Genomic DNA, 16,422 nt, shown 5'->3' with positions numbered 1-16,422 from the left:
GATCACTGACAAATATTTCCGCAAACGTTGACGTATCTCTCGGTCACTGCGCGAGCTGCTGTCGCCGAATCAGCCGCCGGCCCACAGACCTCGCTCGAGCCAAGACCACGCCCCCTTTTCCTACGCCATCAGGGCACGCGGACCGCCCACTCACATCCATCATCCAATAGCTGGACCGGATCGCGTCACCGGGCCAGTGCTGTGAGAGGCGGCGGGATAAAACCACACATACACACTACACACACAGTATACACACACACACACACACACACACACACGTATACAAACACACACACACACACACGCATGCACGCGCGCCTGACAGCAGCTCCTGCACATCTGTGCTCTTGTTTCGAGAAGCTCAAATACTTCATGTACTTTATTCGAAGTGACTTGAGGACATAATTGCGATTTGTTTGTCCTGGAACAATAGTCCGACACAGAAGGTAACTAAATTTGTTTTTTGGTTCCATTTGTCTTTTTATTTACTTATTTCAAGGAATTTATTTCTCTCTCTTTTTTTGCGTCTTCGGCTTTCGTTTCAATTAACGACTAATCGAATCGATTCATCGAGATCACCTATAGACTACGTGATATAAAAAATATACTACTAATAATAATTATAATCATAATAATTGCAAACTTCTATCTTCAGTTAAAATTAGTGTCTAATAAGGCAATCGAGTTATAATCCCGGGCTTGAATTAAACTCGCCAAGCTGTGTTCGAAGCCCTTCTGAAATCAGGATCATAAACAGGCATAACAGCCTATAACATGCGGCATGGCATAAAACAGATTAAGACATCCACCAATAAGATATATTTTAACTAGAAAATCAATGTTGACCACTATGTCCTTTTGCAGAGAATTTAAAGGAGCGTTTCCACACCAGGCGAAGCCCCATATGGACTAAAAGCAACCAAATTAAAGTGACACTCCGACTTTTACCCCAGGACTAAAGCGGCCCACAGCACTGAGCAATGTCCAACACAACCGGCAGAGGTAAACAATACGAATTACATCTTCATTCTGTGAAGTTTTAAATCTATATAATCATTTTAAAAAATGTCTAAAACAGGCTTTAAAACAGGCTACCAGGAAGTACAGGATGTCAGGAGGAATCATTTTAAATCTAAAGCCTAATCACTGTCTTTCCTGTAATGTCTAAGATCAGTAAACTCTACATAATAATAATAATAATAATAATAATAATAATAATAATAATAATAATAATAATAAACTAGAATAACAGCCATGTCTGCATAAATAGCTGGTTTGTTTACCTATAGGCTAGTAAATATGTTTGTCTGATAGTCTGTTTATTTTAAAATGCATTTGTTTTGTAAAAATGTCCCACGCAAAAACAAAACATAAAAATCATAAAACCGCCAGAGAAATTCTACACATTTCTATAATCATTGTGGAATTAATCCCAATAAAAACCTCATATGACTCATGTTTAAACAATGATCTTGTTATTTTATTGAAAAGTAATTCAAAAGGCTCGTTTTTTTCAGAGATAAATACTTTTTGTAAGAATATTCTGAAAAACATTGCACATTTGGTGCTATTTGTCTTGGCAGTTTATGAGCTCGAGACTTTATGTGATAGTGAATGAAAGGTTTCGTGTGTGTGTGTGTGTGTGTTTAGTGTTTTAGTGAGCGAATATTTTTTCGTGCACATGATTTGGAAATATTTCCCTCAGTGTGCGCTTTAAAACTTTATCATATTTAATACCTGGGATATTTAACAATAATTTTACATCTGGCACGAGCTTTAGTATAGGGACAGAAAGCAAATTAAATCTTTAAAATCATTTCTGAAGTCGTTCAATTTCGGCTTTAGTGTATATATTAAATAGAGACAATATACTGGCACTTCACTTGCGTGAATTAATCTATCTATCTATCTATCTATCTATCTATCTATCTATCTATCTATCTATCTATCTATCTATCTATCTATCTATCTATCTATCTATCTATTCTCAATAACAAACCAATTCTTCCTGATTGAAAAGGACCGTCTTGGATTTCTATGTAATCCTGCAATCAAAGGTTAAATTGTGACATTTAAAAAAAAATTGTAGCCTGATGCGATGTGTTCCTATATATATATATATATATATATATATATATATATATATATATATATATATATAGAGAGAGAGAGAGAGAGTGTGTGTGTGTAAATCTATATATCCAAATCTTGTCTACCCTGGGTAATAGGCTAATATTTAGCACAAATGCTTTGATTGTAAGCTATTAGTTGTATCATTCATTAGCTGAATTGATTGTGCAGAGATTTGAAACATCTTTCTTTTTTCCATAATTACCTTAACAGGCTGAGATAATTGCCTCATATCAAATTCAGCAAACGTGCAGCAGCAGCTATTAAGTCAGATATCAGTCATAGGCTATTATTATTATTATTATTATTATTATTATTATTATGGAAATTAGGCCTATAATGGTTCACATGGGTGTACTCATAATACTAGATTTAAAAAGTCGATTTCTTCAACGAATTTATTTCTATAAAACTGTTCATATTCTTATGTCATAAGTCGGATTTAAGAAAAAATACAGCATATATATATATATATATATATATATATATATATATATATATATATATATATATATATATATATATATAATGAGATAGCTTCCAGGCCATGCTGGTGTGTGTGTGAGAGAGAGAGAGAGAGCGCGGTGGTCCCTTGGGGTGGCTCCACTTTAATATCCTGCCGCTTGCTGAAGCTTGGCGAGGAGTTTTACACACTCGGCTAGCAGCGTTAATGGTGCCGTTTGATGTGGAAATGAAAGCTGGGGGGAGCTGAAAGGAGACACAAGGTACTGAATAGGGCGAAATTAAAAGCAACGAAATTCTAAGCGAGTTACTGAGGCTCACCACAGAGGGACTATTTTATTATTATTATTATTATTATTATTATTATTATTATTATTATTATTATTATTATTGCTTTAAATAAAACTGGTTGATGTATATGAGTATTCACAAAACTATATGTATTTAAAAACAATACAATCAATACAAACTATACAGTACAATCTCTCTCTCTCTCTCTCTCTCTCTGAAGTAGACCTAGAGCTTAACTTAGTTATGAGCTATTAATTAGTTGTGTTATTTGCTCATATTATACAGGATCTTGTATTAAACTGGGTATTCATTAGCTTTGTTTACAACAACAACAACAACAGCAACAGTAATAATAAAACTGTGACACTCATATGAATGTACTCCATTTCTGTACACATTTATTATTATTATTATTATTATTATTATTATTATTATTATTATTATTATTATTAATAATAATAATAATAATAATAATAAAACTATGACATACAAATGTATTCCATTTCTGTACACATTTATTATTATTATTATTATTATTATTATTATTAGTAGTAGTAGTAGTAGTAGTAGTATTATTGTTGTTGTTGTTGATTATAATAATAATAATAATAATAATAATAATAATGTGTACAGAAATGGAATACATCCGTATGTGTCGGTTTTATTATTATTATTATTATTATTATTATTATTATTATTATTATATTTCAAAATGATAGAAAATAGCCTATATTTGTAATATTATTTGTACCATTATTAGGTAAATTGACCAAAAGAAAAAAAAAAGCTTATTAGTTCTTCGAAAAAAGTTGCAGTGATGTGCGTTTTTTGTTGTTGCTGTTTTTGTGGGGTTTGTTTGTTTGTTTGTTTGTTTTTTCACACATGTCTAATACTGCTATACTGGTACAAACAATAAGAGTGAATTCATAAATTTGACACAAATTAAGTCATAAAAAAAGCTCCAACTGCTAACGCCAATCTTATTCATAACATTTCATAAGATTTTGCTCATGTACATTTTTGTTTATTTTAAAATAAGCTCCATGTTGTGACAAAATTCATATTGTATAGCCTAATTAATTGGCATAAGTGATTACTTTTGGCTTTTTAATCACTGCTTTGAAAAGAAAATGTGTCCTTGGTTGCTCTTTCCTGAGTTGTGTCCATGTAAAGTGGAGACACACTGTGTAATGGATGAGCCATTCGTGTTTTTCTTTTTCTCCCCCCCTCCACCCAGTAATACAGACTTACTAGTATATACATGAAAGCTAATACTTTTCGATGCTATGTGTAAAAAAATTGTTTTGCCCATTTTCATTCATGTGAAACATATTCAGGTTATTTTCCACAAGTTTCAGTGTACTCTTTGATATGCATAAGATTTTGTGAATCAAAAAATAAGCACTGATTTGATTTTCAGAGTTACTGACTTCACAAAACAGAACTCATATTGAAGTGTCCTTTAAGAGAATTGAAATAAATTAACATGTTCATTATTCACAGAAATGACTCTCAAGTCTGTGCTTATGTCACGTACCAGGTGTACTTTCATTCTGACTGACCAGATTCCAGAGTGTCTTCCAGAGTGGAATCAGGTCCAGTACAGGTACCATGACATTTATGTATATTCATCCCCCTCTCTCCCCCAGGGCATGGGGGTCTTAATCAACTAGGCGGCATGTTTGTAAATGGACGCCCGCTTCCGGAGGTCATCCGGCAGCGCATTGTGGACATGGCTCACCAGGGCGTTCGGCCCTGCGACATCTCCCGTCAGCTGCGGGTCAGCCATGGCTGTGTCAGCAAGATCCTGGGCAGGTGAGAGGCCAGAAATTTAGTTCAGAGTGTCTTTGAGAAAGTCTCAAGGTCAATATAAGGCATGGGGTATACAAAAAAAAACCCCCAAGAAGTCAGGATATTTTATTTATACAGTTCGGAGTAAATTAAAAAGTCTATTGTAGATGTTGATAATAGGGGTGCTGTCTGTTATTAACATTCATATAACTGTATGAAAGTTCATAGCTTTCTACAGAAATGTCTTATTACTATATATTTAATTTGACCATCTTTGCTCATCTCAGATACTACGAGACAGGAAGCATAAAACCTGGAGTGATCGGTGGCTCCAAGCCAAAGGTGGCCACCCCGAAAGTGGTGGACAAGATTGCAGAGTACAAGCGACAGAATCCCACCATGTTCGCCTGGGAAATCAGAGACAGGCTCCTGGCTGAGGGAGTGTGTGACAGTGACACGGTGCCCAGCGTTAGTTCCATAAACAGGTAACACATGGAGAAAAAAATGCACAAAAACTTTAAAATAAAGACAAGAATTCATATTTGGCTATGATATCGTTTAATATTAATATATTTCATTCACATCATTGCCTCCAATATGTTTCAGGATCATCCGGACCAAGGTGCAACAACCATTTAATGTTCCCTTGGAGAGCAAAAGCCTCAGCCCAGGTCACACACTAAGTAGGTGACATTAATTCCACACTCAACTCGAAAACTCCCAGCCTTTAACATCTCGTTAATTATTTCCAGCTTTTCATATTTAATCATGATTATTGTATGTCTTCTCAGTTCCAAGTTCGGCGGTGACCCCTCCCGAGTCGCCTCAATCCGACTCTCTGGGTTCCACCTACTCCATTAGCGGCCTGCTGGGTATTCCACAGGCCAGCTCAGAAGGCAAGAGGAGTCATGACGACAGTAAGCACATGCTACGCACAGTTCACTTTGGATAATAGTTAACTGCTGCCTCTCAGGATTAAATGAAAGCAAATAAAGAGAAACTCGTGACATTATTTGAAGATGAATCCAGGAAGCAGCTGCATTTTATTTCAGAAATAACAGAAGATCTAGTAAAAATCCAGGCATAATAAACAAAGCTTTCAGAGAAACAGGATGTTTCGCCCAAAAGTGCTGCATCAGCCGTGCATCTGCTGCTGTAGTATGTAAACAGAAATATATGTAATCTAGAAACCTCAACTCATAATGACTCAATATAGTATTATCTTCAGCATTCATAATAACACTGGTCTACACAGCTGAACAAGGCACTAATCTGGGGTGGGTTTCCCAAAAGCCTCTTAACGCTAAGAGCATCTTAACTAAGAGAGAAAGTGTTCATTGTGATGCTCGCTCTACTATTTAACAATGATCTTTGGGCTACGATGCTTTTGGCGAAACCCATCCCTGTACTTTTGCTTGTTATTCTTAAGTGTACATCTTTTAGACATGTTTTTGTACATGCTGAGACTTTTTAATTATAAGCTTTTAATATGACTGTTTAGCAAAAGAAAATTAGTTAAGTTTATTGTTCAGTTGTTAAAAAAATTAGTTACATTTAATGTTAAAACACTTTTTGTTCGTCATAATAGCTCCGTGTCTGTTCCATGTGTGTGTTGTTTCAGAGTTTTGGTGCCTTCAGTATTATTCTGCAGTGTAGAAAACGGTAATACAGAAAAACCTGTGAATGTGTAGGGGTGTATAAACTTTCGACTGCTACGGCATATATACTACAAATCTCTGACACTGTATAAATCACTTAAGGATTTAATCTGCACTTTAAAAATCTACCTCTTCCCTTGGTTCATTACACATTTTGTATTCACTGTCCAAAAAAAAAAAAAAAAATTGTGTTAAATTAAGTGTGTTAATCATACAGCCCTTAATATATGTTCAGATATTAATGTGAAGTTTATATATCAAAAAATATAAATTGTGAAAAAGTGCTTTGGATTGTGAGACTTCTATTAAAACTTATATACAGCTGTAGCTCTATAAATAGAAATAGATTAAAAAATAAATATAAAGCACTTTTCCCCCCAAGGTAAACATTTTTTGTCCTTATCAATGAACAAAATTTTTAAATAAGTTTGGCTGGCTTTTTGTCATGGTATATCAGATATATTCCATTCAGCTAGCATGATATTAAACAGGTCAAAGACGAGTAGCTGAATGGAATATATCTGATATACCACAACAAAGAACCAGCCATTATTATTATTGTTATTATACATGGGTGGCACGGTGGTGTAGTGGTTAGCGCTGTCGCCTCACAGCAAGAAGGTCTGGGTTCGAGCCCCGTGGCCGGCGAGGGCCTTTCTGTGCGGAGTTTGCATGTTCTCCCTGTGTCCGCGTGGGTTTCCTCCGGGTGCTCTGGTTTCCTCCACAGTCCAAAGACATGCAGGTTAGGTTAACTGGTGACTCTAAATTGACCGTAGGTGTGAATGTGAGTGTGAATGGTTGTCTGTGTCTATGTGTCAGCCCTGTGATGACCTGGCGACTTGTCCAGGGTGTACCCCGCCTTTCGCCCATAGTCAGCTGGGAAAGGCTCCAGCTTGCCTGCAACCCTGTAGAACAGGATAAAGTGGCTAGAGATAATGAGATGAGATTATTATACATTCCTTTCAGGTGTTCAACGCGTCTTTCTCTTTCAAAATTTTCTCAAAATCTTCCGTATTTAACCAAGCAAACCTGGTGGCTATGTTTGTTGTCACAGTCGCTCACTAGCGCGGATGTTTTACGTCTCCGACATGTGACGTCATGTTATCTTGACAACCATGCAATATTGGAAACCATATTCAACGCTCATTCTCCATTGGGTAGACATAGAGTGATGTAATACATGTAGGATAAGCGATATGCTAACAATATTGCATGCTATCAAACCACATGAATGAAACCCGCTAGAAGGGAATAAAACACGTTTTTATTCCATCGAAAAAGTGTCCTATATGTATAATAATAATAATAATATGGAATATTTCCTTTTTTGGACATTTTCTGCTTTTTTTTCTCCTTAATTTGGCCACCAATTCCCAGCCCACTAGCCAGCTCTTCCCATCATATGACAGCTACCAACCAGTGAGAGTGATGGCTAAAATATATAGTACTTCTGCCAAGATATGTGAAAGCCGCATGTTTTTTTTTTTTACCTGCTGTGAAAAAAAAATGCACAGGGCAGGATAACACACTCAGAGGAAAGCACTATTCACCCTCCTCTACATCCATGAGCTAAACAGACACCCATGATTGGCTTGCATCGTGACCAATTTTTTCTCTCTAGACTCTGGCCATGAATGGTTGTGGCATCATTGGGATTTGAACTCGCAATCTACCAATGATAGTGTGAATGCAGCACTCCATTTCACTTTAACCATGAGCCCTAACATCTAATTATGTACTTTGAAATAAGCTCTAAAGGGAATATATATATAAAGGCAAAAAAGATCCAAAAGATGTATCCTTGAAGGAACCATCCCAGTCTCAAGCGAATTAAGCCACAGTTTGGTGCCTCTATTTGCATGTTTTCTACTCAAATAAGATGAACGCCCTTCATCTTTAATTACAGTTTGATTAATTTTTTGTTCAGTGTTTTTGTTCAAAGGTAATCATGCAACTTAACGCACTGTAACTGTTACCAACCAACTCCAGTGACAACAAACAATTACTCATTGACCTATTGGCGTACAATGGTTTGTATCTTCTCCTAGGTGACCAGGAGAGCTGTCGGCACAGCGTGGACTCTCAGGGCAGTGGTGGTGGACCGAGGAAGCAGCTGAGGCCTGAACATTTCTCATCGCAGCACCTGGACTGTGGCTTTGAGAGGCACCACTATACCTCCGACACATTCGGTTCTACCACCGCTGGCAAGTCTGAGCAGGTACATATGGCACAGAAGAGGACTTTTACTATACATTATGACATATGATATATGAAATATACTGAGATACTGTATATACATGACTAAATTCTCAACATTTATTTTATTTCGTGCCTGTTTTTTTCCCCTACCAGTCTCTGTATCCTCTCTCTCTCCTCAACGGAAGTCTAGAGGAAGGCAAGAGCAGCCTCGCAACATCCAGCGCCGCCATTGGTCGAAACCTAGCAACACACCAAGGCTACACAGTTGTGACAGGTGATGATTGGCCAGATTAAAAAAAAAAACACTCTAAAACCAACCCAATTATTTCTCAACACAATACCTGTCATAATAATCTTATGCATGAATAAGCCGGTCACTGTGCTAAGTGGGTGGCTTTACCCTCTCATGCTCATTCATGCATTATGAAATAAAAATGAGCTAATTACAGTGACCCATAAAAGCAGGTGCGGAGGTTTGCGTATCACATCATATGCCAATCAAAGCTCTCCATTATTTCATTTGCTTGAATCACAGTTTTATTTGTTACTTGGAAAACCCATTGCCACTTCACTTTCATGTTAAGTTAACACCATTATTTCATTCTCTCGCCTGTCCATCACATGCATGGCTCCACCTCAGATGCCCTACAGCCCCTTCCCATCTGCCTGAAACAGGAACTGTCACCAGACGGGGCCAGCTCAAGCCCCTCGCCCAACATTATTGCCAACTCGGCGTTTTTGGAAATGGGCGCCATTTCGGCTCCATCGCCAGTGTCCATGGGTAACAGTGGCAGCAGTTCCATGCATTTCTCTCATACCTTCAACTCATTTCCCCATCATGCACCAGTGTACAGCCAGTTCAGCAGCCAGTCTCTTATTACAGGTAAAAAAAAAAAAAGAATCAGATATCCTTTTTAAACCATATTTAGATATCATTTTACTCCCACTAGCTAGTTATCAGTACCCTTAGAAGCATTACGTTAATGACATTTTGCAGATGCTCTTATCCAGAGTGACTTACAACATACCCAGAGCAGTCTGGGGAGCAGTTGGGGGTTAGGTACCTTGCTCAAGGGAATTTCAGCCATTCCTGCTGGTCCAGGGAATCAAACCAGTGACCTTTTGGTCTAAGGAATCAAATAGTGGCCTTTTGGTCCCAAAGCTAACCATTAGGCCACAGCTTCCCCAACAGTCATGAAAATCTACTGTAATATCACTGGATTACATCACAAAAATGGCTAGTAGAGTAAATAATCAACGTTCATTACATCCCCAACTGTATTTCATCTGCACCTTCTTATGTTCCAGATATGTCAGCCCAAATGGAGATCAAATCTAGGGAGCATTTTATATCTCAGTGTAATCACCTGACAAGACTATCACTGATAGGTTGCATGAATCTGTAGTCTGGGCTAGAAAGAAATCAGCCCCATTTTCACACCTTCATACCATTTTGTGTATTTTTTATGACCATTTGTTGTGTTGTGCTGTTGTGCTTGGGTCCACAAAAGTCCAAAATGCAACATTTGCTCACAGCAAATAATCCAATGGGCCAAAAATATAGCTGTATATTGATGTGTTTTTGTTAAGGGCATTGGCATGCACATCTTATTTTGCTTTACTTCACACTAATTTATGCATTGCTCTGACACTGTATCCCCGTCAGCAACATTTCTTTGAAACGTAATCCATCTTCAGGATGCTAACACAACCACACAGAGTGTATAATACTCATATAAGCATTTCTTTTTCTTTTTTTTTTTTACACACACAGGGCGAGACATGGTGAGTTCCACCCTCCCTGGATATCCTCCACACATCCCGTCAGCCGGACAGACAGGTTACTCGTCCTCGGCTATCACGGGAATGGTAACAGGTAGGGTACTGATGCTGCACACACTACAGCACACACTTTATAGTAATTTGTCACTTCACAAATTAATAATTGTCCTGGATTTTGGATTGTGAGGCGATTTTTAAACTACATAGATGCGTGTGAGTTTATAAAATTAGAATACAGTTAGAGGATGACGTGGTATTAGATGAACTTGGCTCAAGGAAAGAGGAAAAGAAAGATAAAGATAAAGAAAAGCAAGGGACTTCGAGTGAGGAAGAGAATGCTTAACAGGAAGGAGAGGTGGGTTAATGAGTACCCTGGTCGCTTTGGTGAACTGCATCGCGCCAGAGGGTGGACCCAGATGCCTGTATCCTCCTCCACCCCCCCCCCCCCCCCCTTGATGCCACCCACCCCACACATTGCCATGGGAACTATGAGGCCACACAAAGGGAAAAGTGAAATAGTGATGGGTGGCATCCAGGAAGGGCTAAACAAATATCCGACATATTTACACATGTACACGTGTGTATAAGTGTTTATGGAAGTTAAAGAAAAGACAAAAGGGGACTCAGAGAGTCTGGTCTGTTAGGAAGTCTGTGTGGTGTGGTGCAGCGCAGCGCAGCGACCCAGTCTGTTTTTTTTTTTTTTATTTGAAGTCTGTTCTCCGAAGCGCGAAATGAGAGGGTCTGATTTATTATTTTTCTGGTGGGCTTGCTGAGAGGAAACATTCATACACAATTACTCCCCAAGCCTCGGTGGTGGTGGGGGGGGAGGAGTTAGGGAGGCTAAGCACGGGAGGAATCAATCCAACTGACATAATTACCAATTAGATATTGGAATGTTTAAAGAAAAGAAAAAAGGAAAAGCAACAGCAAGAGCGTGAAGGGCTAAAGAAGGAAGAGGAGGGAAATGAGGGACACCAAGAGGGCAGAGCAGAGTGGTGGCGGTGGTGGGGGGCACTTGAGAAAGGACGCCGGAGGAGGCTAGGTGTACGCACCAGTGAGCGGAGGGATTTTTACCCTCCCAGCCCTCCACCTGGTCACGGGATTAATGGTTTACACGGTGCTCTTAACCGCCAAGTGAATGATGTGCTAAGGCGGAAGAAGGACAAACAGGCATCCATAAGTGCCAGGGAAACCTCACAGCTGAGAGAGTGCAAAAGCAGCTATGTAGTTGATGATTCCTTCAAATTAAACGACACTATTTAATAAATCAGGCAAATCGATTTACAAGCGCGAATAAATCTGAAGTGTCTTTTTCACCGTGTGGATGCACTTAACTTAAAGTGCCGCCTGGCCCAGCTGTGATTTGAAACCAGGGCCTGCGTTACTTTTATCACTTAAATTGAAATTCATTCTTCAAATTTGTAGTTATGACATACCAAATATAATAAAATTCTCAAAATAATTCACATCCTACGGCCTTACCTTCAGAGTGGCTTTAACCAACAAGAGTATTTGCTGTTGCTTAGCCACGTTTGGTTAAAATGTATATTTTCAATATACAAAATCATGAGAAGGTATATAAGGTACATAAGCATGTTAATGCTCATTTCTCACACTGTGTATTGTATTATCTAGGGTGTGTAAAATTCAATTTGACTCAGATGTACTTAAATTTTATAAAAGACCAAAAAACAGACACCATTTAAGAATGTTTGCAGCCTAAAATCAAAGTCCATGTAAATTCAGTTTAAGGCAATTCACTCCTTATTTAGGCATTTCATGCAAAAAAAAAAAAAATACACAGAACATTATTACAATGTTTTCAGAACGTTCTATCAATGTTCTTACATCCCCAAATATACTGTAACGTTACTGTAAGGTTCTGGCTTAAACAGTGATTCCTTTTACGATGTTATTATTGCTTTTATATTATATACACAATATTCCCATTTGGACAAAAAACAAAACAAAAAACCCCACCCTAACATTATGGGAGTATTAGTGTTAATGTTCATAGAACTTGAAATGTTGCAGCAATGTTGTCAAAATGTTTAGAAATGCTATGTAATATTTACAAGCATTATACTATGAATGTTATGTCTGTGAAAGACAATTCACAACTTATTTAGTCATTTAATACATAAATTACATGAAATTTTAATTTCATTAATTAGATTCATTTAATTTAATTAAAGATTAATTAGACTAAATTAAATTAAGATTAATTAGATTAATTTAAGAAGATTAATTTAATAAATAAATTAAATAAAAACAGAGAACGTTAGTACAACGTTCGACAAACATTCCTAAAATAACATTCCTGCAAGGTATAATAATGGTTTGTTTGATGACGTTATTCTTACCGTTATTATTACTTACTAAATATTCCCAGCTAGACAAAATGCTATGGGAACATTAGTGTTAAGATCTGTAGAACTCAAACAACGTTGCAGCAACGTTTGAACAAGTTTATATACATGGACGCTTTGATAAATTAACAAAGATTAGCTAAGGAAGACTTTTAGACATCCTGAAAAATTAGAGGATTATATGGATCAAGTATTAGCTCATTCTGGGAGCATGGGTGGTCTGAATTAGATCTAAATTAGGTCTAAACAGATCGTTTGGAAGTGAATCATTAAACTGTAATCCCGTCCAGCCCACTACTATACAACTCATAAGAATGCATATGAAAGTTTCAGTTATCTTTATATTATATCTGTAATATACAGTGCTGTGTAAAAGTCTTTGGCACATGCAAAGAAATGCTGTTGACCTTAAAATGGCTTAAAAAATAATGAAATGAAATGTTTCAATGTTAAAAAATGCTATAAACGGTAAGCAGTAAGCCATAATAAATGAAAGAAAGTCAATGTTTGGTGTGAGACGACCCTTTGCTTAAAAAAAAATTAGTCTGAGGTCCAGTGAGTGCAGTTTGATAAGGAAGTGAGCTGTAGGTTTTACTGAGCATCTTCCAGAACCAGCCCCAGTTCTTCTGGACACTTTGACTGTCACACTCGCTTCTTCATTTTGCACCAAAACCCAGTAGCCTTCATTATGTTTTCTTTTTTAATCTGAAAAGTGTGCTCTTATATAATATGATGCTCAGATACAAACTTTTTTTCTGTAACATTTAATTTTGTGCTGGAAAATGAACATTTGGACTCTAAAATGTTTTTGTATTGACTCGATAATGTAGAAGTCATAAAATAGAAATCTGTAACAAAGTTAATATGAGAAAAAAAAAAAACCAGGGTGCCTGAGACTTCTGAACAGTATTGTATTATCTCTTACAGCAGATGTATGCACGTGTGTTTAAAGAGTGCTAATAAGGCGTGTGTCTCTTGCAGGGGCTGAGTACTCGGGCCAGACGTACACACACTCACCATACACGTCTTACAGCGACGCCTGGAGATTCACCAACTCCAGCATACTAGGTAAGCCATTTAAAAACCCTCAAAAGTAGCATGGATTTTGATGCTACTTTGACGGCACGTGAGCAGGAAATTAAGCATGAACCGTATACTTGCCTCTTTCTGCATAAATTTTCAGAAAACCATCATCATTACTTATTTACTGTATGTAGATGGATTTCTGTAGATGTGCACCACAGCACCCTGAAGCCATAATTTATTCTCTAAGGACGTTCGGAAAATTACTGATGACCTGTACACAAAGTAAAGGAGAACTCAGTCACAGTCACATGCCATCCCATGGACCACACACACACACACACACACACACACACACACACACACACACACACACACACACACACGTTGGTCTCACTACCCTTGTATGGCCCTTCCATTGACTTAATAATTAATGCAGCTAATTATTGCTACACCAAAACCTAAAACCCAACCCTGACCATAACCTCAGGAAAGAAAAGGAAATAAATTCGGCTCTTTTTAATATATTTACATTTAAAGCTGCGGTTTTTGATGAGGACAAAAAAGCAGTTTTCCTTGTGGAGACCAGCCAAATGTCCTCATGAGGTCAAAAGCGTGATATATTCCTATTCTCTCACACACACACACACACACACACACACACACACACACACACAGGTTCCAACCTTTTTAGAGGACATTTACAGGACAGTCACATGACTCCCATTAACTTTGTACCTGGTGAGCTTTTACAGCTACAATTACAACAAATGATCGAATGACAATCTTTACTTTTTTACACGACATGCCAACTTTCTGTGCATATTTCTCTGACTTGGATTTGATGATCATGAATTAAAAGTCTTCCTTATTCCAGAACATCGAGGTCATAGCAGGATGTTGCTGAAGAAAGTTTTTTGCTTTGTTATAAAAAGACGATTGTAGATTTAAACCTAAGAATTGCTGCTGTAATCATAAAGACTCTTATTCACAATCTGCTCAAACTGAACATCTTTTAGTACTTTTTTTAAAAAGAATAGACATTTGTAGAAGAGTAATGATTTCTAGTCATACTATTCGTGTCACCCAGAAGAGGCCGAGGTCTGTTTTGAGTCTCTTAAGATTTCTTTTTCATGTTGTTTCCTTCATGTTGACACGGTCACCTCTGGCTTGCTCTTTAGCGATCGAAACCTATATGTGGATTTCTGTAACATCTGCTTTGTGATAATGTCTATGATATTTATTATTGAACAGATAAGAACCAGATATGTTTTATTTCCTATTCCCTATCATAATGAAAACTGACCAGCATGTGTTGGTGATTTTGATATACATCAGTACATATTTTCTCATTCTTGGGTTATCAAATTTAAACAACAACAACAACAACAACAGTATTTTAGTTATAATTTGGACATGATCCTATGCAGTATTAGTGAAGAGGCATGTAGAGGTGTCTTTTTGGTCAACAATATCTTTATCTTACCAAAACACCTTATAAACAAGAGTCATCAGGACGTATCCCCCTGGCCACCACATGAAACCCATCCATCCATTATCCATAACCGCTTATCCTGTACAGGGTCGCAGGCAAGCTGGAGCCTATCCCAGCTGACTATAGGCGAAAGGTGGGGTACACCCTGGACAAGTTGCCAGGTCATTGCAGGGCTGATACATGGAGACAAACAACCATTCACACTCACATTCACACCTACGGTCAATTTAGAGACACCAGTTAGCCTAACCTGCATGTCTTTGGACTGTGGGGGAAACCGGAGCACCCGGAGGAAACCCACGCAGACACGGGAAGAACATGCAAACTCCACACAGAAAGGCCCTCGCCGGTCGCTGGGCTCGAACCCAGAACCTTTTTGCTGTGAGGTGACAGTGCTAACCACTACACCACCGTGCCGCCCTCACATGAAACCCCACTCCAAATTTTCCGAAGCTGAATTGGTTGCCATGGAAATACGGAAAAAATAAAAATGACAGAAATCCCAAAATGTTAAAAGGCACAACTCCTCGAGTCACTTAATATAACTGTCAGGTTTTGTGAAGAAAAAAAATATTCTAATAGTTATGCTCCGGAAGCTAAAATGTTGACAAACAGACAGATAGACGGATGGACAGACGGCCACAGCGATAGCTATATCCCCCCGCATTATATGCCGGGGTGTGAGTGGGGGGTGGGGTGTTAAAAGAAACAGAATATTAAAGAAAAAACAAACTGCACAGTTTTTAGGGTTTTTTTCTATAAAAGTAATTATGTGTTTTGAACAATTTTAATTGTTGATGAAATGCAACGGAGTTTAAGTTTAAAATATGACTAATTGTGGTTTATTATGCATGCATTTAATGGATTGTAGTTTACCTGAGGGGCGGCACGATGGTGTAGTGGTTAGCACTGTTGCCTCACAGCAAGAAGGTTCTGGGTTCGAGCCCAGTGGCCAGCGAGGGCCTTTCTGTGTGGAGTTTGCATGTTGTCTGCGTGGGTTTCCTCCGGGTGCTCCGGTTTCCCCCACAGTCCAAAGACATGCAGGTTAGGTTAACTGGTGACTCTAAATTGACCGTAGGTGTGAATGTGAGTGTGAATGGTTGTTTGTCTCTGTGTCAGCCCTGTGATGACCTGGCAACTTGTCCAGGGTGTACCCCGCCTCTCGCCCATAGTCAGCTGGGATAGGCTCCAGCTTGCCTGCGACCCTGTAGAACAGGATAAG

General features: G+C 38.0%; 1 protein-coding gene across 1 annotated transcript in view; it reads left to right on the top strand.

Annotated features, from left to right (window-relative positions):
• Nucleotides 1-980: 980 nt before the first annotated feature.
• pax8 (paired box 8) overlaps nucleotides 981-16,422 on the top strand; it is a 15,744-nt gene continuing 302 nt past the window's right edge. The window contains exons 1-10 of the mRNA XM_060913076.1: nucleotides 981-1,002; nucleotides 4,533-4,698; nucleotides 4,962-5,159; nucleotides 5,281-5,357; nucleotides 5,466-5,591; nucleotides 8,381-8,550; nucleotides 8,685-8,805; nucleotides 9,172-9,414; nucleotides 10,306-10,407; nucleotides 13,664-13,750. Of these exons, the coding sequence (XP_060769059.1) occupies nucleotides 981-1,002; nucleotides 4,533-4,698; nucleotides 4,962-5,159; nucleotides 5,281-5,357; nucleotides 5,466-5,591; nucleotides 8,381-8,550; nucleotides 8,685-8,805; nucleotides 9,172-9,414; nucleotides 10,306-10,407; nucleotides 13,664-13,750 (1,312 nt within the window). The remainder of the gene's footprint in view (nucleotides 1,003-4,532; nucleotides 4,699-4,961; nucleotides 5,160-5,280; nucleotides 5,358-5,465; nucleotides 5,592-8,380; nucleotides 8,551-8,684; nucleotides 8,806-9,171; nucleotides 9,415-10,305; nucleotides 10,408-13,663; nucleotides 13,751-16,422) is intronic.

The sequence above is a fragment of the Neoarius graeffei genome, chromosome 28 (genome assembly GCF_027579695.1).
Source record: "Neoarius graeffei isolate fNeoGra1 chromosome 28, fNeoGra1.pri, whole genome shotgun sequence".
NCBI classification, from domain to species: Eukaryota; Metazoa; Chordata; class Actinopteri; order Siluriformes; family Ariidae; genus Neoarius; species Neoarius graeffei.
Note: the sequence above shows the minus strand (reverse complement) of the source record. Positions and strands in the feature narration are given on the sequence as shown.